Source organism: Bactrocera oleae, chromosome 2 (genome assembly GCF_042242935.1).
Source record: "Bactrocera oleae isolate idBacOlea1 chromosome 2, idBacOlea1, whole genome shotgun sequence".
NCBI classification, from domain to species: Eukaryota; Metazoa; Arthropoda; class Insecta; order Diptera; family Tephritidae; genus Bactrocera; species Bactrocera oleae.
In genome coordinates, this window is record NC_091536.1 from 13,162,037 (window position 1) to 13,185,739 (window position 23,703).

The 23,703-nt window shown below is 34.7% G+C and overlaps 1 protein-coding gene across 1 annotated transcript; it reads right to left on the reverse strand.

Moving 5' to 3' along the window:
* Window positions 1-1,229: 1,229 nt before the first annotated feature.
* On the reverse strand, window positions 1,230-23,277 carry LOC106618999 (uncharacterized). Its single transcript, XM_070105827.1, has 12 exons — window positions 23,150-23,277; window positions 20,659-20,971; window positions 20,447-20,597; window positions 19,819-20,379; window positions 19,432-19,595; window positions 18,885-19,355; window positions 18,074-18,213; window positions 12,176-12,229; window positions 4,273-4,585; window positions 4,023-4,173; window positions 2,611-3,344; window positions 1,230-2,306 (listed from the first exon to the last, which is right to left on the reverse strand). Exons 1-12 carry the CDS (start codon window positions 23,260-23,262, stop codon window positions 1,599-1,601), a joined length of 3,873 nt encoding a protein of 1,290 aa, XP_069961928.1. The 5' UTR covers window positions 23,263-23,277; the 3' UTR covers window positions 1,230-1,598.
* Between the last annotated feature and the right edge of the window lie 426 nt (window positions 23,278-23,703).

The window sequence follows — 23,703 nt, forward strand, 5'->3', positions numbered from 1 at the left end:
CACCTGTGGACATTGCCGGTAGGTGAATTGCTGCGAGGTGTGTTATTAGGCTCAGGGAAGCTGGGCTTTTGAAGAGGTCTGAAAAAGGACACGCCACAGTTCTCTCCTCCTTCAGTTGCATTCCTGAAAATTTGGATCACTGCGTCACAGCGGCCACTCGAGGCGGAAGCCGCTGGAGAAGAGGCGCGGTGAGCTTTTTCACGGATGGGTCGAAGCTCGGAGGGAAAGTTGGAGGGGGGTTTTCTGAAAAGAGCTCTCCGTCAATCTTTGCTTCAGGCTACCGGACCACTGTATCGGTTTTCAGGCGGAAGTGGCCGCGATCAAGGTGGCGGTAGAGGTACTGTTACGTAGTGCAGCTTCGTTTAGAGAGATGAGCATTCACTCCGACAGCAAAGCGGCAATACAAGCCCTGAGTGCGTGAACCGTGCATTCGAAGCTAGTCAAGGAGTGTCTGTCCTCACTAGAATTAGCATCAGGCAACTTCAATATCAGGCTCGTTTGGGTGCCTGGTCACAGCGGAATCGCCGGGAATTGCAAAGCCGATGAGCTGGCCAGGGGGGCACCCTTGCCCCGCTCACATCGGAATGGGATCGCGTTCGTTCTCCGCTAACGTCTTGCATTCCGGCTCTGAACCAATGAACCTCGCATGCGCTCAGCAGACGCTGGTCGACGACCAACTCCTGCGCGATCCTTCGCAGGAAGTCGGGGGATCTTCTCGCCTTGAAAATAGTTCACCTCGCCGCCATGGTAGGAGTTCTCATTGACAAACGGATATTGGCTATCTCAACAAGTTTGTCATAGGCACGAAGCGCTTTGTCGATATGTAAGGGTCTATTGATCCGGCTCATAGGAGTTTTGGGATTCTTCTTAGGATCGACCTCTAACCTAACCTAACCGTGGACCGAATCAGCAGACGACCTATCTTATGAGACCGCAATGTAAGTAAGCACTCGCCACCGCTTCTACAGACCGTATGGTAGGATATCCGCGAAAATTGGAAATCGTTTCTACAAGTAGAACAATAGCAACATTGCATTGGTGAAAGAGTAAGTACAGAAGGGAGGAGCGTCGGTGATTGTTTGAACTATTAGACGTCTGTCATATATGCATGCTTAAGCTAAATTAATTAAGCGCGAACAGCTAATACAAAGAGTCTACTTAGTTATTCTAATAATCTTGTCGCTGCTAATTGGTCCATTTAAATATGATAAACTTAAATCAAACACAACTTTGCAATTTTTACACAAAATAAAAATTTATATATATTTAAATAGTGTTTATATACAGATATTCAACTATATGAACATGTTATGTAAATAAATAAAGTTCCAACTGCTTAGCAGTAAATAACAAACTATGATCTCTTAGATTTTAAAAATATTTCCCACACAATATCACATACGAAAGATGTGTTCTTAAACACCTTTCACGGGTTTCTATGAAACACCCACATTTAATTACGCAACGCCTAGCGCTGCACCACGTGCGGCCAACTCATTACAACCAATCACTCAACTGCCAAACGAAGAGGCTAAGCAACAAACCAAACCACACAACAGACCGTAGAGGACAATTACGTTCGCGAAATATGCACAAACTCAATAGAGTAGAGTTTTATCTATGTACATTTCATCCCACAAGCGCAACTTTTCTGCTTCGGGCAGATCTATCACCTCCAATTCGTCGGAGATATTCAAACATTTGAATACGTCGAAGTCATGTGAAATTGGTAGCCATGTCTCTTGTGATGGCGTTTCATTTTTCGTCAAAGCCGCATTCACCTCCAGCGCCAATTCGATGCCGTCTCTGACGCTATCATCATAACTACTCTCCCTACTATGCTTTTGGCTATGATGTTTGTGCTCTTCACCACATGCTTCGTGTTGCAAATTTAAAAGCGCGTTACTGCTGCTATTTTGAATATTGACCTGAACTCGCTGCACATTTTGTTCCACTTGCCGATGGTGATGATGGTAATGGTAGCTATGGTCGTGCCCTTCATTCATTGGTATATTTGGATTACCGCATTCGGCAAACCGCACAAGCATTGTGGTCAATCGGCGTATGGTGCGAAATTCGGCGCTATGTTGATTTAGCTTCTTGGCACCCGCATTGTAGAATAAGTAGGAGAGATCGTCAGCATGACAGGTGCCGCGCACGTTGCGACCACAGGTGATGATGCGCATGAAATTGAAGTGTTTCGAATCGAAATCGAAACGATAGAGGTAAGTAGGCGAATTTGCGTGATGAAGCCGTGATAGTAACGTACGATGGATACCATGCCAAAAGTATTTGTAAGAAAAGAGCTGGAATGATAGAAAAACATAATTCGAAATGCATAAATAGTGTGACCTTAAAAGTACTAGAAATAAAGAACACTCTAATAAAAGCATGATTATATGGATATGTTTCATCGTCAACCTGTTTGAGAGCTTGAAAAACTAACAGAAAAATAGTATTTTCCAGATGAATTAGATGCAATAAGGGCTGCAGTGAATATATTTTAAGATTTGTCTTCAAAAGAATTTAGCTCTCCAAAAGCAATATTAACGCAAAAAAAATCGATCCAAATATGTTAGAATAAGTTGCATTCATAATTTATATACTCACATCTGCATACTGGAGTATTGTTTTCCAAGAAGGTGTATTGTCACCGAAATGTAGACGCAGCAACTTTTCACCGTAAGCCTTTCGTTGGTCCACATTCATATTCGCATCATCCGGCACCAAATATGTGGCATCTTCACTTAATTTTTGCATTAGTTCAGGATATTTACGCGCTTCGGTAAATATAAGAAGACCTTCTGAACTATTTCCACCAATTAGCAACGGTATATCATTGCCCCAAGCGCTACGCATCATTTCTAAAGGCGGACGTGGTATAACACAATGTTTACTCTCATATGGCTCCACTGTTGGTCCAAAACTGAACATCATTCTTTGATGACGCTCATCGCTGGTGAGCAGATCTTCGCCCACCTTCAACATAGTGCTAGCTTTGCACTGTTGCAAGTGTTCGAAAACTTGTCGATCAACATTTTCACCGCGGTAGCCACTGGCTTTCGCCAATCGATAAGCCCAATTGTGTTGTGGTATATTGGCCCATGGTGCCAGTGCGGTACCAGACATTAAGACACACTTGTGAAATATATGACGAGTTTGTTCGGTGAGCATCATGTAGTGTGTTGAGGCAGCACCAGCGCTTTCGCCAAATACAGTAATATTGTCGGGATCACCTCCAAAAAATTGACAATTGCGTTTAACCCAACGTAGTGCCATCACTTGATCTTTGAGACCGGCGTTGCCGGGCACATCCAATTCGGGATCCTCCAGCGTAAGGAAGCCTAATGAGTAGAGTAAATAAGGCGATAAGAGTAATAAGTCATGTTTAATAGTTAAGAACATATAGGTTTGGTAGAGGAATTGGCTTTTATTTCTAGGTATTAGTGAAAATTATAGGAGATAACGGAAAAAATTTAGATTTAAGTTCAATTTTTGATATAGTTAAGAGAATAATCCCAATAATTTTTATCATTGAGTAGATGCGATACTTTATCAGATTATTTTGTAGTTTTATAAGAACTCAAATATTCTGCATGAGGCAAAATTATATATTTCCAGCGTGGGCTTGGGTTACGAATTGAATGCGGTAAGGTTAAGAAAATTTTTTTAAAAAAATACAAAAATTTTGTCTTATGTCATTGAGAAGGAGAGAGAGAAATTCGTATACAAACTCAAAAAGAATAGTCAATGATATCATCGAAGAGACTAGCGTTCACTTAATGGCATAGGGCAGTCCATTGCTTCTACTCCACACGATTACATTCTATGAAGCTCGTTATTAATTGAACTTGCTTAATAAATTCGTTTGTTCTTACGAACCGCTTAAATTATCTCCAAGCTAGTTGAATAATTTTTATCAAACTAAAATTACTTCGTTAAGCCTAACTTTGGGTGCCGGTCTATTAAGACAGATGAGATAGCAGAGGAATAAGCTCCGTATCATTAAGAAACCTACTTACCCAGTGGACCCAAACGATATGCGACAGTAACAACCACAACATTCTCCATCATGAAATAATCAGGACTGTACATATCGCGAGAGGCTTCGCCCATTTGAAAACCGCCACCATAAATCCAAACCAAAACCGGCATCGGTTTCAGGGGATGCAGCTGTGAAAACAAATTTTATTAAAAAAAAATACTATTAAAAAGATTCCATAAGACTATGGGTACAATCTATGTTAAGTAAAATGCTGTTTGAGGGCTCACCGTTTTTGTGAACACATTCAAATATAGGCAATCTTCACGCCCTTGCACTTGCTTCAGTATAATATTGTATTGAGTTGGTTTAAGCTGCTCACGTGTACAGCGCCGTACATTCGCCCATGGTTCTGGTTCTTCAGGCGCTCTAAAGCGCAAACGTCCAATTGGTGGCTTGGCAAATGGTATACCCTCAAAGCTATAATAAGAACCACCATAAACCGAATGCCATTTGACGCCCTTCACTTTGCCATAAATTGTGTCCGTCACAATTTTTTCATTTGTACGCAAGCGCCTCTGATTGGTTTTGAATTTCACATAGCTTAAAATGTAAAGAAGAGAAAAAAACAGGTTAGAAAATGAAAAATATTTACAGTGAAATTTTCTTTTTTCATTTTTTTTTTTTTCAAAGTTGAAATTGTTTTTCGTTAGTATAAATTGCTTTAAATAAACTAGAAATATGTGTCAAAGTCTCTTCATAAATTTTGCACGAACCCGGAGTGAACTTGTGCTGGCAGCTGATAACAAATCAGCGGTCTGCGAGCTTATCGCTGTAAGTGTCGTATACATGAAATACTTTGAGTCGTTGAACATAAAACATATTTAAATACCATAATTAGGGGTTCGTTCCTATTAAATTTCTTTAAAAAAAAAAACAGGCTTAGCCTTACATGCAGACATATGCAGATTTGTATTTGCCATATTTATTTTTGTGGTTTATTCTTTGATTAATATAATAACATTTATTTACGTCAATCAACAAATTTGTATCTGATTTGATTTATATAGCCCTAGTAGAAATGATCAAATCAACGGATCCGGTTTGATTGGTAATTACCTTATCGCCGTACGTACATATACATATATTGCGCACTTAAGTGCAGTTATGAATTCTTTATAAGAACGTCACACATGGGGGCTTGTAGATTGCGCGAATCAAAATTAGATTTTCTAGTATACAGACACTATCTGTGTATACGACTATATTAATGGAATAATTGCACTTGAGAGATGCTGTTGTAAATTTAGCTGGTAGGTACTATACTTGTATATATCTTTATAAACTTATTTGTGAGCTGAAGCGTCTTAAACTGTCTAACTGCATATTAATTGTAATAACATCTATTTAAATTACATTAATTGGCATTCCTTAAGGTCATAGAGATGACAACTAGTGTGGAAAATTCTATCTACAATCTACAACTCATACTTGACGGCCATTATGTAATCACTGATTTATTGTACATAACATTGAGTAAGAGACAGTGTGTCCACACAAACCATTTTTAAAATCAGATACCTCAGTAGTTGACATAGGACAAATCAATACAATGCAAATTAAAATTTCATAACTTTCATAATTAACAGTATTATATTTAAAAATTAATTATGTGCCTAAATGCATTCAACATTTTATGATACACCAAAATATAGTGAAGGTGTCTGGCGCGCCATTTGAAAACTAGCCACCAATTGTGGAGTAGTTAGATCTTTCACCAATATATGATTAATGAGTGACTAATTGGAACGATTTTGAGTCAAAATAAATCCTGGACTAATTTATTCTAACAATTTGAGAGAGAGAAAATCTGCATAAATGGCTGTTGCTACATTATGTTTGTTCGCAACTCCACCAGAAACGTAATGTTTAGAACGTTACTGGTTCGAACAAGTTTGAGCGTTATGTTATATTGCGAATAAATTTTTTCGGTTCGCAAAAAAAAATAACGTTCACTGGATGTCTGTTTCAAACAGAGATGACATTTTGTGTTTGAAAATTTTTACCATATAATATATAAAAGCTAATCTTCGTTTGTGTATATGGATACAATATTTATGATTCATAAAAAATGTTCCATAAACAATGATATATTTTATCAATAAAAGCTGCTTTAAATTTTTTTGTCGCTGTTCTGTTACTTTGCTCATAGATTAAAGAGAAGTTAAATTTAACTCAGCACACTAAGTACTAATTTATCAAGGTATAATTTATCTATTAATCATATAAAGCGTAGACACTTAGCCGAACACAAACAGCAAACAAATCGATTATCAAATTGGTTGACGAGTCATTAATCAATCCTTCAGCAATTGCTTTGAGTCGAAAGTACAATGAATTTAAATAATTTTTTACAAGTAACTTTAACGCCTAATTTATTGCTATCACGTACAAATTTATTGCTTTATTGCTTGCAAACAGATAGTTCCCTAGAATTACCATAAAATGGCTTTATGTTGTTTCTTTTTTTTTTATAAATGTACGAATATGCGTGAATACGGTTTAAATCGTGTAAATCATGCAGTCAGCGAATTCGTTTCGAAAAATACGAAATTATTAAGATTAGATTTACACTTATTTGAAGTATTATTTGATTGCAATTGTAAATTCGCTAGTGAAACACTTATATGTGTGCTGTCTACAATCGCTGGCACTATAGAATTATATTTTAATTTTTAGCAATCTTACCGATGGAATAGCAAATCTATCAAAATAAATCTCTTTAATGAGAAAGAAAAGTTACTACTGATTTTAGAGTACTGGCAATATTAAGATTACTTTTGTGGTTTTAGTTAATAAGAATTTTGCATCAAATCCAAGTCATATGAGACTACGCCCGTTCATAACCACTTTGCTCTATGTTCGGTGTCAGCAACAGTTCGGAAATGGCATAACACTTAAAGAACCGTCTAACTGAAAAGGTGTAAGCGCATATGAAACCCATAGAAAATATAAAATACAATATTGTCATAACCTAACAGCTGAGGTTTCAGTGTTTTCTCTTGTCTTAAAGTAATCGTTTTTTGATACATGCCTTTTTCACAGCATCTCACAGTAGTCTTGTAGTATTTCCTATTATGGTTGTGTTCCAAAACCTGAGCTCTTTGTATAGTACTACGTGCATTAATGTGCAGAGATCTTCATTGAAAAACTATCTGATACGGATTGTTGCGGAAGGAACCTGCTACTCAGCTTATTTCGCTTTTTGAATCATTGGGGAGTACATATATAGTGCAGTGAAACTATGTTATAGTAGTTATACAAGTATATATCAGATTGCACCTGTTACGAGGGCTTAAAACGCCAAATTTTTGCTAGTAATTTTCAATTTACTACAATTATAATTATTAATTATTTTTTAATTATTACGCTTAATTCAAAATATATCTTATTCAACTTGTTTGGGATTTACTACAGCCAGGCGTTAGTTCTCTTTTTGTATTGTTTAAGTGAGTGAGTGCGGTTACAGTCAATGTTGCATAGAAGGAGAACAGGAACGAGTAATCGAATGCCGCATATCGTCGTCAGTACATATAGGTAGTCTCTGATTTGCCAAATTTGTCTCCAAATGCCGGCATAAATTATACAGTTCACATACATATATACATACAAGTATAAGCTTGTTTTGTATATGCAAAAGCTGGTAAAATATCTGTGTAGTGTTGTTGTTTTCAGCCGACTATAACAGTACAATTAATGCATTGTAGAATGATTGTCTGATGCAAATTTGTTGTGTGCTTGTCAACGCTTGTCGAATTGGATTCTAATAAATATGTAAGTATAGGTATATGTATATATGTACCTTTAAGTGACTGCTAAGGCTAGAGGCTTGCTTGTTGATATACTGGTTATGCGCTTGTACATACCTAGGTATGTATGTGTGAATATAGATGTATATTCTTGTTCAATAAAATTTAAAATAATTTATTTTTATTGATGGAAATTTACAATCTTAAAGTCAAGGTCCAGTTTACATTTCTTTTGACCTCGACCATACATCTTTGGGTAAGGTAGGTTCTTAAATTTTTTTTGCATTACACTCCATTACATATATATGTATATATAATAATATATATATAATATATTATATTACATACCTACTGGGTTTTGCCATAAGTTCTGTTACAAAACTTACAATGCATATAGAAAGAACCAATTCGTAAAAAAAAGTGCCGTTACTTTTTATTATACTCTCGCAACATGTTGTTACAGAGTATAATAGTTTTGTTCACCTAACGGTTGTTTGTATCACCTAAAACTAATCGAGTTAGATATAGGGTTTTGCATATATAAATTATCAGGATGAAGAGTCGAGTTTAAATCCGAGTGACTGTCTGTCCGTCCGTCCGTCTGTGCAAGCTGTAACTTGCGTAAAAATTGATATATCTTTATGAAACTTGGTACACATGTTTCTTAGTACCGTAAGACGGTTGGTATAAAAAAAAGTTTCATTATTTGTATGCATTATGTAATAAAATTAACTTTATGAATAATAATTTATAGTTTCAAATTTATAAGGTCTAAACTTGTAACAAAACTTATGGCAGGACTAGATATAAGTGCATTATTTCCACATTTCTTACGCAACCGCATTAAAATTTCATATGCCAAAAAATATAATATTTCAATTTCTACTTATTCAAAATATTATTGTATAATTTTTTTGTTAATTTTTTTCAGTTATTGCGTTCTGTTTAACCATACTAATATAATTAGGTATGCAAAATTTGTTTATGATTATATAAGAATGGCCTCAAAAAAGCAGTAAACATTATATGAAGACTCACCGCTGTCGAGCTTGCAGATTTCGCAAAAACTTTAAAAATATGTATGTTATTGTTATATCATTCTATTAATATTGCTATTTAATAGTATTAAGGCAGTTAGCTTATGTATAGCAAACTAGATGCGATGAGCTTTAATTTATAACGAAGGTTAAAAGCATACTGATTTTCACCAGTAAATGTGATTTGCGTTATGCGGCAAGCTTGAGGAATGCAAAAAATCTGAAATGCGTGTGTCGCTTCACCATCAATGCCAATTTCGTGAAGATATCTCATAAAATAAAAAAAAAGAATTTGGTTTTGGTCGATCAGTCTGTATGTTAGCTATATGCTAAGTGGCCCGTTATCGGCGTTTCCGACAAATGAGCAGTTTCTTGCGGCGAAAAAGATGTGTGCAAAATTTCAGATCGAGATCTTAAAAAGTAAGTGACTAGCTTGCGTATATACAGACAAATAAACGAAAAGACCTGTTTAAAGTTTAATTAGCTACATTGAATACAACTGAACGCTATATTTTTTAGTACTTAATTGAGCATTCTTTTGACATACAAGTACAGTGCTAATGTCAAAATATGTAAACACACGAATATTAAGAGCTAACACCGTTATCTCTTTGCTTATATTCAATTTCATAAATGAGTTATATGATTCAGCTTGATTATATATTATTATAATTGTATAATATGTTATCGGAATCAAAGTATAGTCTTCAACAACTACATACATATGTAGTAGTAATGAAAAAAATGTTCAAGCAATTGTCTTCGGTAATCGCCACATCAATCAGTCAGAGTGTAAAAGATGATTTGACAGCTCATACATAAAATTAGATTAAAATTTTAAGAGTCCCAGCATCAATAGTGACTATTTTCACAATTTGTAACGCTTTGTAATTTATTGTGTTAATTTCATACAATTCAGTGTAATGAATAATTTTTGAAGGGATGACAATTTCAACTCAATCACCAAAATGATCATACGGCTTTTCGGCTTTCAGTCAACCGTGTCAGGGCTTATCAGCCAATTACTAGGCAAGTACAATAGCCTCACCCCTCATGCACATAATTATAATTGATTAGGTGTATATTCCCTTAGCTTAGCCGCATTGCTGCGCCCACATACACGACATATGGTTTACAAATATATATATATATATAACATCACGGCTTTGTAATACATATAACATTAGTAGCACCGAGGTCAAAGTTCAAATTGCTTTTAACCGCAGGACACATTAGTGATTTGCTCTTGCCAATGTATGCACTTAAAACAATTGGAATGGTAGTACATACACAACGTTCCTACAATTAGAGAAGCGCATAACTTTACTTATAGAACTATGTACATACATACATACATATAAATAAATTACAGAGTTCCCTGTTATCTCATTGGCACAACTGTCTGCCACAGCGTCTACACCTGTTAAATAATAAATGCGCTGAAATACATATGTGCGTGTGAGCTACATATATACAAATCTAAATAAGTAAACGCGTGTAAACGCATATTCAACCACTAACGCATGCTGATGCTTATAAGTATTGTATTATCACCACTATATAGTGTGGCAGATATAATTTGTTAGACATGAAACTACAAAAAAATAATTATATTGTATGCCGTTCTCTTTGAAGACACTGTACTTAAGAATATCTGGGGTCTGTGTAGCGTGTGTCGACTGCGCGCAGAATGAGACGCAATTTTAAGCCTTTCTTTTGTATGCTGGCTGCGTGTGCTAATTGAAATACTTATGCAATGTGCACATTGAAAATGGATATAAACAACTTCGGAAGAAAAATTGTTATTTATGTTGGCAATTTTCAATAAAGAAAAAATTTCAAAAGTATTAAACCAACGCTAAATTAAAACTAAAAATAAGAAAAAAACGTTAACTTTAGCTGCATCGCAGCTATAATACCCTACACAAGTGCATTTTTGTAGCATTAAAGGGTATACAAATGTTCCTATCTTGATTATGATCGGACAGTTTGTATGGCAACTATATGCTATAGTAGTCCGATATCGGCCGATCCGACAAATGAGCAGCTTCTTGGTGAGAAAAGCTCGTGCACAAAATTTCAGATCAATATCTCAAAAACTGAAGGACTAGTTCGTGCATATACTCTTACAGATGGACATTGCTGAATCCACTCAACTCGTCGCGCTGATTATTTATTTATATATATTTAGTCATTTATTACTACATGTTTGGGCCTCACGTGAACTTGGTAAAACATTGAACTCATGAACTAGCACATCGAAAGGTCCTACAATAGTATCGAGTTCCCTTGTTGCAAAGGTTCGGTACTCATACTTTTTAGCTTCTAAATCAGCTAGCTGAGATCGGCAATACACGAGAATTTAAAACAATTTCAGCAGTTTATTGCACCTCACGGGACTATATTTAAGCGTAACCTCATCTATGTTGGATTATATCATTACGCGCATTTAAAAATTGTTATAAAAATAGTGAATATTTGAAAATTTGTATAAAAATGTTTTTTAAATTTGTATTAAATTTGTAACTACAATTTTTCTTAAATGTTGTTAGAAATTAAATTCGGTTCCAATATTATGTAACCCACCTTATGTTTAAAATGATTCTTGCTAGGGCTTTTTTTTTTTTTTTTGGCTGACTATCAGCGCACACACACTCCGAATTGACACAAAAAAGAAAGCCATAAAAAAACTTCTTACAATTCACTAAATTGGCCTTAATAAATAAGTGCCCAGTCAGAAAGCTTCACATTAATTTCCATTGTATGCAAAGTAGATTTGTGTATAGTTCGAAATATGAAAAAAAATATATATACATATTTATATGGGCGCTGACATGTTTAATCATATCTTTTTGCGCACGATTATTATCCATCAACGATTTGATTTTCTTCTTGTTATTGCTACTGAAGGACTTAGCGCTGGCTTACCGACACAAGATAATTTATTGATTTTAAGCATTAAGTCAACTAAAATGCAAAACAACGTATATCAAAAAATACGAAATTGTGTTTTTATTGATTATGATTCACTACTTGTATATCAAATTACATATTTGTACAGAATTTTAAGTTTCTGCTATCAGATATAACCAAGTTATAACCAGAATTAAATGTCACTTCAATATAAGTAGTTTCTATTTTATATGGTTTTTTCCTTCTTTAGAAACCTGCGAAAAGTTATGTTATGCTATTTTACATTTCATATGACGATATACTATTGCTGTACACAAGTATTATGGGACAATTTTCTAAAGATTACCAACAGTTAGCAATGAAAGTGCTTTAATAATTTATTCTATTACAAATAATTTAAAAAAAATTTCCTAATAATTTACACTGGCACTTACCTCAATGCAATGCGCATCTGGTCACCAAAAGGTATATCGAAGGACATGCTGGCGCTGTTTTAGTTGTTGTACGAGTAAATAAAAATTTTTAACGTGCATAAATCGAAGATTTGAAACGGATGTGCGACAAAAGTTGACGACTGTCAAAATTTTATTTTGTAATTAATTTAATAAATAAGTTTTGTTTACAAATTTATTTCTTATGTAACGCAGTCGTTACTATAAACTTTAAATATTTTATTTTCAAATTATTATTTTTTTTTAAATTTATTTTAATCTCACAAAATAACGTCCGAGCAATCTATTTCAAGCTCACTTGAATTTTAGTTAATTTACTTCACTTCAATGAATTCCAATTTACCGCGCATTAGCGACGTTTATTAAATATATGTACGTGTCTATGTATAAATTGATTTAAAAATCGACCGCAGGATAACGGTGTGTATGCAAGCGTACATTACTATGTATGCGCATGTGTGTAGCTAGCGTGTTGGCGCGCAATTTCAGCGCACTTGTTGATGTCGCTTACTTTGCTCTTACTTACTTCACTATTCGCGTTTACGGTAAATGTCCTGCAGGCCTATTTGCTATTGACTTTTTCTCCGTGCATTTATTAACCTTTATATATTTATTAATTTTTTTCTCTTTAAAGCACTTTTTTTCATTTATTATTTATACGTTTATATTGCTCGGTTTCGGCAACCGCATTGTCTGTCCGTTTTGCACAAGGGTTGTTCGCCAACTGAGAATTGTAAAGCGCGAGCAAGGCGGCGCAGGCCAACGCGTTGATTATGCACACATACACGCGCCTCACTGACTAAGTGAATGGGCACAAAACTTTTGATTTGTGTACTTACGTATACATGTGTCTGTGAATAAGTGGCTGGTAAACCACAACCAAACAGTCAGAACAATAATTTACCGACCGGATGTTGAATTATATAAAGAAAGCTTAGTTGAGAACTAGAGTTGTTATAGAGTAGTACAATCGTATAAACTGGAAGGTGCTTTAAAAGGGGAACTGGTTACAAAATTTAGTATTCAAAAATTTGAAATTATTTCTGATACATAAAAATTGTTTCATTTTTTTAAGACAATATTTCATACGTTATCAATTACTATTCATCAACTTTTTGTTTGTATTTGGGAGAAGGTATACAAAAAAAAAAAAAAATTCAGACAGACGCCGAAGCGGTTGGTGAAATAAGTACTTGCTGGAAATATTTTTTGAAAAAGTAATATTATAAGGTCACTTTACCCATTTCTTGAGAGAAATTCTCCAAAAAAACAAAGATAAAACCAAAAGGTTCCATATTAGCATATACACTACGCCCGTTAGTATACATTTTTATACGTAACATATAAGTTTACCACAAAGTTTGTAAGACTCAGAAGAAAAAGTCGGTGACCCTATAAAATATATACATAGTTATATAATATAATATAATATAAATGATTAGCTTGGCGAGCTGAATCGATTTAGCCGTATACTCGTATATGCGGACTAGTCCCTCAGTTTTTGAGATATCGATCGGAAATTTTGCACACGTCCTTTTCTATACCTGCAATACAAACTGAACAATCGGAGTCAAGTGCTTGTGTGGAATTTTTTTTTAATTTGGGCAGATATCTTCACAAAATTTGGCATGGCTAATTGTGTGAAGCAATGTTGTAATCTCCAAAAATATCGAGTCACTATAACATTTAGCTGCCATACGAACTGAAAGATCAAAATCAAGTTAACGTTTCTTCTTGTTGTAGCTGATTTTTGCACATCCCATTACAAACTTCTCTTTCTGTAGATGGCGCCAAAGTCGAACTGTTATCCATTTGAGGAATAGGGAAAGTTCTATGGATTGTTATATGAAACAAAACTTCTTCGTCTTGACTAAATTAGAACTGGTCCAATTAGGACCCTTACTAAACTAGTAACAAACTTGTTCTATAAAAAATACTTACAGGCAAACACATCTTTACATAAATACATGCTTATACTCGTACGCTCTTACAAACTACAAGTACATACATACGTTTATGTAAATATATGTGTAGTATATGTAGCAAGGGAGTGTAAAAGCTATCGCTTCCCTGACGGAACATCGCTAATATGCCAACACCGATTCTGATTGTGTCACTGTTGTATGAGCGTGATTGATACACTATCGCTCATTCACGTTATCTCGTTGACTTTGTCGCTGCCGCTCATAGCGCCTCTCACATATTTAATTATATACGTAGATGTTATGTACTTACTTGTAATTTGTTAATATGCATGCTACCGCTTGCTAAAACAGCTGCCGGCTGCTAGAGTATTACGGTTGGTTTTTTGGTGCCCTTTTTGCCCAATAAAAAAGGAAACAATCAATACGTACGCGGCAAATAAACATCAAACAAATTGTGGTCTAATTTTCAGCGCAGATGTTTTTCTTCGGTTAGATGGAATAACCAAATTTATGATTCATATATGCATATATAACTAAGTTTTTAAATAATTTATATGTTTCTCAAACCCTCTAAAATATTGTATATGTATATTGTAAATATATGTAAAGTGGAACGAAAAAAAAAATTTTTTTTTTGGCCTAATCTGAGGTTTAAATTTGTTGATTATAAATAAAGACCATTTGGGGAAAAAAAAAGTTTATAATCTAGAAGGCCGCCTCTTTTAAAGTAAAGTTTCAAGCTAAAATTTTTATTTCATAAAAAAAATTTTATAAGTGTTTTGAAACTGTAGAGAGTCCTCTTTCTGGCCAATCAAAAGTTATCAACTTAAAAAAAATTTTTGTGTTCATTATTGGAGTTTTAAAAAAAGTCTTAAACGACAACATGCTTTCCTCAAGTGTTAAATAAATTTTGAGTCAAAAACCGTCAAATTCGATAGTTTTTATATATATGTGAGGAGTTTAAACCAAAAACAAATTTTATTTTTTCCAAAAAAAATTTTTACTCGCAACTTTACTTTCAAAGAAGCGGCCCTCTAGATGTTAAAATTTTTTTTTTTAAAAAATTGTAATTTTTATTATATAAAAATGTGACCCTCAGGCTAAGCAAATAAAACATGTTTTTCGCCCCACCCTAATGTATGGCAAGAAAGATTGGCGGGAAAATCAATAAATATTTTTTGCACATTAAATAAAAACAATTTTTTTAGTAAGGAAATGGTGATATTAATATTGGTTTGATATTGTTGGTAAACGAATTGTTGATAAGTAGGGTTCGGCAAAGTTTTTGGAAGTGCTCTGATTCATTAAGATTTCTGTGAAAAATTTGATTACGTAAAAATACACACTAATACAATCTTTAAGGAACCAAAATTTTAATTAATTTCAAGAGAATTTGAACTCATAACCCTTGTCGTTATGTCATACGTACAACGCATAAAATATTTATTTTCTACAATAGTAACACATAAAAACTATAATATTTGATAAGCATTAGGGTTCTTAGCCCGAAACCACACCACATGACCTCACCCTCCATCAAAGTGGCACGGCGCAGCACATTTATTTGTATAAATTGCGATGTTATTGCTCATTTTGTTCTATGTTACTAATATTCAGCTAATTAATTGCATATCGTATGATCAGTCATGATTAGTCATATATATATAAGTAAAATTATGCAAAAAATTTAAAGGCAAAAATTACTGCAATCAGATGTAATTATGAGTATTCCGCATAAGGCTGAATAAATGCACAAAATGTAAAGAAAATATATGAAATGATATAGAGCAAACTTTAATTGAGCAAACAAGAAAAGAACAGTTCTAAGCTTCTAGAAACGTCTACAATGCCAATCGTAACTGAAGTTTTAAAATGTGTTAAAGAAATATTTTACTAGGAAGTTTACAAAAGCTCTCCTTAGAAAAAATATTCACATTGTCAGCGGAAATGTATCAAAGATATTTAACTCATTCCCCTAAGCATCAATTCTACCGCCTTTATATTAAAAAAAAAAAAATTTCACATATTTTATTAAAAAATACATATTTATTTTTCGTATATAATTATTTAATACACACACCCATGTTGATAACCCACTAATTAGATTTAATTAAGAAAGACATATCAATAGACTGCACTTATTATGTCACGCATATTGATATTGCACCAAAGTTAATATTTGCTGTCATTCCCATCAGTTATTGCTAGTTTTAGACGTCAATACGTATATTTAACATTTATTCTAATAAAGGTGCATTTCACATAAACTGCCCGTATTACAAGTATTTATTAAATTTAAAACACTCACTTTATATGAATATATCTACAATAATAAATACGGAATCAAATTATAGTTTTGTTTTAACAAAAATAACTTATTCACGGCTTGCATGCTGAATGTAATTAGTTGAAATATGTCTAATTAAATAACCGGTCATATTACTAAATGTGCAGTATTTACTAAAAAGGCATGCGAGATATTTCCATGAAACTATCAGTGCTTTTCTAAGTGAACATTGGCGCATTAATATAGTTGAATGTAGTGTATTCAGAATTGTAACCTCTAAGTAAAAGTCCGTTATATTTTTCTGTTAAAAAAAATTTTTTTTTAAATAATGTAATAAATTGAATTTCTCTGTCAAATTAAAAACAAAACGGGAAAAAACGTTAATTTTGGTTATAAGGAAGCTAAAATACTTTTTACAAATAAAGAAGTTTTCATACAAGAATTGGATTTTGATCGTTCGGTTTGTATGACAGCTATATGCTATAGTGACTTCATCTGAACAATTTCTTTGGAGTTGGCATCATTTCCCCGGACTTATGGCACATTTAGTAAAGATATCTCGTTAAATGAAAAAGTTGTCTATACAAGCCCTTGATTCCCATCGTTCAGCGTGTATTTCAGCTATAGTAGGCCGAACTTAACATTTACACCATTGTGTTATGCAATAATCTATGCCAAATTTCTTGAAGTTATCTCGTGAAATGAAAAAGTTGTCGGTACAAAATCTCTCTCTCGTTCAAATTGTAAGGCAGCTATGTGCTATAGTGATTCGATCTAAACGATTTTTTCGAAAATTCCATTTGCTTGATATTTGTCTTGGACAATAATCCACATAAATTATGTTAAGGATATCTCATAAAATTAAAAAGTTTTCCATACTACAACTTGATTCCGATCGTTCAGTTTGTATGGCAGGTTTATGCTATAATGGTGCGATCTTAATTTTTATTCGGATATTGTAGCGTTGCTTTGGGCAATAACTCATGCCAAATTTCGTAAAAATATGTTGTCTAATAAGAGGATTTTTAACTTATTTTTAATCGTTCAGATTTACATACCGTTGTTGAGAAAGTTTTTAATAATCAAAACGACAAAATGGCCACACAAACTTAAATTTAAAATATTATATATTTTAAAATATTTCTGGATTCATAGCTGCAGTTGATTGGTCGCCTGGAAGTCCAGATTTGAGCCCATTGTACTACAGTTTGTGGACAGAGTTAGAAAATATCGCCTGTCGAAAACAGAAATTTAAAGAGCCTAAATATATTTTTGGATCGAGCAGCGTTATCAATTCATATAGAAACTGTGCATGCTGCTATAAATCAATGGCCGATTCGGTTGAGAGTACGTGTGGAAGCAAAAGCTAGCCATTTCGAATATAATTTTGCACATCGCCAATTTTATACAGCGTGCTGGCCATGTTTGTGTACGGATTATGATGTGTTAAACTTCGTCAGTATATTTAATATGGTTTGCCAGTTCATCAAGTCGCGTTTCACTTTGGTACAACGCTTGGAAAAGGTCCAAGATTAATACGAAAATTCACTTTCTTCGGAAAATTTGAAAATCTGAAAGATCATCTTCTCCGATTAAGCACATTTCTGGCTTAATGGCCCATTCCCAAAACTGAGCGTTTGGTGCGAATTATGGTCTTAGCGGCATGACCATATGTCTATCGAAATAAGGCAGTAAATGCCGTTACCATCAATAGCGATCGTTATAACACGATGTTGACCGACTTTGATGATATCGCCGCGAATGATCTCTTTTTCCGACAAGACAATGCGCTGCCTCATGTTTCCAGGCTAAACATGGACATATTGCGTGAAAAGTTTGGCGACTCGTGGCTTTTGTGAAGATTATTTTCTCTGGGGGTATGTTAAATCAAAGGTTTACAGTAATCAACCAGCAACCCACGAGGAGCTCGAAGACAACATTTGGCGCGCTGTAGCCGAAATTCCACCCAAAATACCGCACAGGGTCAACGAAAATTAGCGAAAACGGGTGAAGATATGCAATCGCAGCCCTAGTAGCTATTTGGCTGACATTTTGTTGTAATCATAATTGGCAAAAATTATCAGTATAACACAAAACAAAGCTTTCACACAAAGACATAGACAAAGTTTGCTTCATTTCTTACTGTTCATTTCATTGTATGTGTATTTTTTAAAGTTACATATTTTGTACAAATTTTACAAATATTTAAAGCTTTAGTATATTCATTTCCATTACTAATAAGCTACTTTTTAAACCAATATTATATACATACATATATACATTTAGTCAACATAATTAATTTTCGTTTAATTAAATTAAACGCATACGCAAACAATAACTACACGATTAACAAAATATATAATTGAACTATATAAGTTTATAAAAATATACATAAAGTTCTTTTATAAATATTTCTATACAAACAAGTGCCTAATTTTATCCAAATATACGTATTTCCTGGCTACTACTTTTCACTTCAATATAGCAACTCGGCGTGCTTGTCGTAAGCGCTCGCCCATAATTTTGCCTTTGGTAATTCTGGCCATTCAATAAACTTCAAATCATCACTAATATTCAAACAATTTAATTTGGGTTCACTTTTTTTCAATGGCTCCCAAGTCAATGTTACCATACCAGGTATATCCTCATCATTTGGATTGCCACTGCGCGCAAATTGTGTCCAAAAGCTTATCATGCGATTAATAGTCTTATATTCACGACTCTCTGTTGGCAAGCGTTGAGAGAAAAGATTTGAAAATATATACGAAAGTTCATCACCATGCGCCACACCTCTTAAACCACGCCCCATACGCAATATACGATAAGGATGTGGCAACAACTCCGAGTCAAAGTCGAAGCGATATAGGTAAAGTGGCGCACCGGCGGCATGCGATAAACGTGATAGTATAAGACGATAAAGCGGAAAATGTAAGTATGAGTAGGCGATGATCTGAAATATTATGAACAAAAAAGAAATATTGTATTTCTGCTGATTATGTGTGTGGGTGTGTAATGAGTAAACTTACATTTTTATATTCTTCTATAGTAGGTGTCTTACCACTCACATGCGTCGCTCTCAATTTTTGCTCGAATTTTCCACTCTCTTCATTATCGGCTATTTCGAAAGGCACAAAGGGCTTCAGAGAATAACCTTTCTGCTTTTGAGCTGCACTAGCTAAGATCTTGGCACCTGAAAAGTATATGTGTTACATCCCAAAAAAATAATAGAAGCTAAAATATTTATCGGTCCAATCATTTAAGAGTTTAAGTTATTTGTTAGATATAGCTTGGGTCCATCAACTTAATCACAACACGATTCTCTACTATGAACTTTGCCGAGCTCCACCGAAAAAAATCATCCTCCACTGAAACAATTTTCCTGCCATATGGTTTACCATTTGTATATTACTCACCCTGCATGAAGATAAGGCCTTCGTCTGACGTATGACCTACCAGCAGCGGTATCGCATTGCCCCACGCAGTCTTCATCATTTCCCTTACTGGCTTCGATATAATACATTCAGGCGTCACATATGGCTCCACACAGTAGACGAAAGGCGTTGATATATTACGTGCACGATCATCCGTCGTCAGCGTGCGACCTTCAAGCCCTATCAGATCTTTCGCTTTACACTTTCTTAAGAATTCGAGTATATTTTTATCATTATCAACACCCTTATAGCCAGCCAACTTTGCAAGATTGAAAGCACGATATTTTTGATCTTCCGTCTCCCATAGAGGTAGAGCAGTGCCCGACATTAAAATGACGCGGTGAAAAAGTCCTTGTGTCTGTGCGGTCAGCATCATGCAGTGTGCGGCGGTAGCGCCAGCGCTTTCACCAAAAACCGTTATGCAGTCAGGATTACCACCGAAACTCGCGCAGTTATTTTTAATCCATTTTATAGCCAGTACTTGGTCTTTAAGACCAGCATTGCCAGGTACATTACATTCGGGCGTGTTGAGCGATAAAAAGCCTGGAGTGGAAAAAAATTATATGACAAATTTATATGATATTTCATAGTATTAAATCTACACACTCACCCAACACACCCAGTCGATACTGTATTGTCACGAGCACAATATCTTTTTGCATAAAATAATCAGGTCCATACCATTCACGTGTAGCCTCACCGGTGCAGAGTCCACCGCCGTGTATCCAAATCATGACTGGTCGCGGCTTATCGGGCTGTGTCTATGAGTATATAATTTGTTTTTAAAAAGATAGTTTCGTTCCACAAGATTTTTGCACGTACATTATTTGTATACACATTAAGGTAGAGACAGTCTTCGGAGCCTTCCATTGTGCCGGTTATGACATGTGTCTGCACAGCGATTTCTTTGGTACTTTTGCAATCTCTTACACCCTCCCATGGTATGGGCCGCTGTGGCGCTCTAAAGCGCAACTCGCCTACAGGTGGTTGCGCATAGGGTATGCCCTCGAAACTGTAGTATGGCACGTCGTAAATAGTTAATCGCTTATTGCCTTCTACTTTTCCATACTCAGTCTCCACAATCGACGTTTCGCCGGTGGTATGTCGATTTTGTTGGTACTTGTGTTCATAGACTCTAAAAATTGGGTGTAAAAAGCGAAAGGTGTTAAATGAGAGCTCATTAAGTTTTGATGCGATTGGGATAAAAATAAAATACAAGTGGAGACTTCTTACTCACATAACTGTGGTTTGAAAGAGAATAAGAATTAATTATATAATGAGTCCATTTCATTAATTTTTTATATAACTACTTTGTACCTTAAAATTAACTTAAACTGAGTTTTGATCTATGTATATGTTCTACGAAGTACAATAGTAGTCTGTAACTTTAGACAATACATCAGAGTAATTGCTTTTATCATTAGCAATAAAGTCATGCTTATGTCAGTAAGATGAGAGGTGGGACTAAAATCCGCTTTATATCTGATAAGAATAAATTATTTGTGGCTTTATGACTGTAAGTGGTTTGATTTTCTTCACTTAGAATATACGAGTATACTTTTTTTTAGAAACACGACAGAACTATGTAATCTCTACTACTTTAATGGCTGCTGGTAATAGATTGGCTGGTCTCACATATTTGTAGTAAGGTAACGATTTATACAGTTTCGTTATGTATGCGAAGGCTTAATCCAATTTTCCATACACGTGTTACAAACTTAAGCTAGAATGATCCTTCAGTGTTTTCAGTTTTCTTCGATTCCGGCTTATTTTTGTAGTGTTATTCGTTATATTGTTGGAAAGCTTCGACGTAATATTCATAAACCCACTTCTCATAATGATGCGTTTGATGAATGTAGGGTCCTCAGCTCTGCAAAAAAGTCCATAAGTCAGCCTTTTAAGCTGCCATACCCCTGCAATATATTTCAACCAGAGGTCTTTGCTATTGGGAAAGCCAAAGGACTAGCCTCTAACGCATCAACTAACAACTTTAAAGTCAACATCTAGGCAGGCAATAACCTTGTTTCGTATATCGGCCATAGATGTCTTGGGAAGCAGACTTCACTTCTACTGGGTGTCAGATCACAACGGCATCGATGGCAATGAGATAGGAGACGAGCGTTAGATAAGAAATACAAAAAGTTCTTATTCACTTTTGATACAAGTGACTTTAGGAACATAAATAGAATATTCACTGATTCGCGCCTGCAGAATGGGGTTGACAGAACGAGATAACTGCAGGAAATTTCAAGGGCAAGGCACGAGAAAAATAATGAAGCATCTCTTGTACACTTGTCCCGCAATAACAAGGCCACGCGACAAGCATTCGAGAGCCACACGTAATGTTGAAGGAGCTATCATCCTGAAGGATAACAACTGCTTATGAACTACATGACGGCATTCCATCTGGCATCACTAAGGATCAAAACTGATCTATGCGTGGCTCATGAGCCTACCATACTAATTTAACCTAACCTTTGGTATGAGTCAACAATTGATACGCTTCATACCCAAAACATTAACCAAAATGCGTTGAGCCTATCCAAAAGAGATATTGAGATCATCTGCTATATCTTTGATGCTAACACGATGATTTTTAAGCTCTGTTTCATTGAGTTTTCCGATGTTAACGTCAATATGAGAGATGCATGTATAAATCGCATGAGGTATATTCTCGATGACTTCACGACTTTCACTGTAAGCTTTGATTCCCCAAAACACTACTGCAACATTTTCATTGTTTTCGTAGCCGTGATTCCTTTGAAAACACAAAATTTCAAGCGAACTCGTTGTAAATTTTTTTCCTTGGTAAAAACCGTCAGACACACTTTTCGCGACGTAAACAATCATCTGCCAAACACTCATTAATTGACATGTTGAGATAAAACTTTACGCGAACTTCAAAAAAAGGATGTACAAACCAAGTTAAAAAAAATTATAGATTCAGTTTGAGCGCGCGGTTTAAATGAACCACTTCGGGTCAGATTACATACATCAATCTCTGAACATTTTACCGATGTGGAAATATCAAGAATGTTCAGCGGTTTACAATGGAAACATAAAACTTTTTTCCACTATATAGTTTAGTCACCAAAGCAAAGAATTGATTTTTTTTTTAAATCAGGTAAATTAGCATCAGGTATCTAAGACATTTTTTAAATTAACCGTTATTTTTCTTAGTAAACCGAGCACAGGTATGGCAATGAGTGAAACTAACTGTGTACAGGTAATGCTCTAATAGTAAACATTGATGCGCCTAGGTATATATTATTATTGTATGTATGTATATAATAAGTATTTGAAACTTTGTTACCTGAATGTGCTACTCCAATATTTATGAGTGAACGAAAGTGAAATTTCATTGATATGCCAAACATGGCAATGTGAAAAAGTTGAAAATTTCTTAGAAAACCATAAGAAATACATACACACCTACATATATATAAATACTATAGATAATATTTGAGACACTACACATATTATTTGCTATATAATAGTAACCATATATAAATAACTCAGTTGAAATGCTTTTTACATATTTTTAATAAAAGCTTTGCGATTTTTTTCAAATATGCACTAAATTGTCAATAAACTTTGTTTACTATGCTCTTTTTTTCTTGATTGAGTGGCCAACGTACGTCAAACATACACCTAAGTATATGTGCTTTAACAAAACCAGTCATTTATTAGTCATCTCAGCTGATTCGACCGTTTCTTTGGAATGCATTACATACCAATACATACCTATACAAAAACTTATGTGAGTGCGTATACATACAGTCATAAATGTAAGACTGGTTTTCGGTAAACAAAATGTCAAGACACGCGGTCGAGTTGCGAAATTGCTAAATGTCAAACAATTAATAT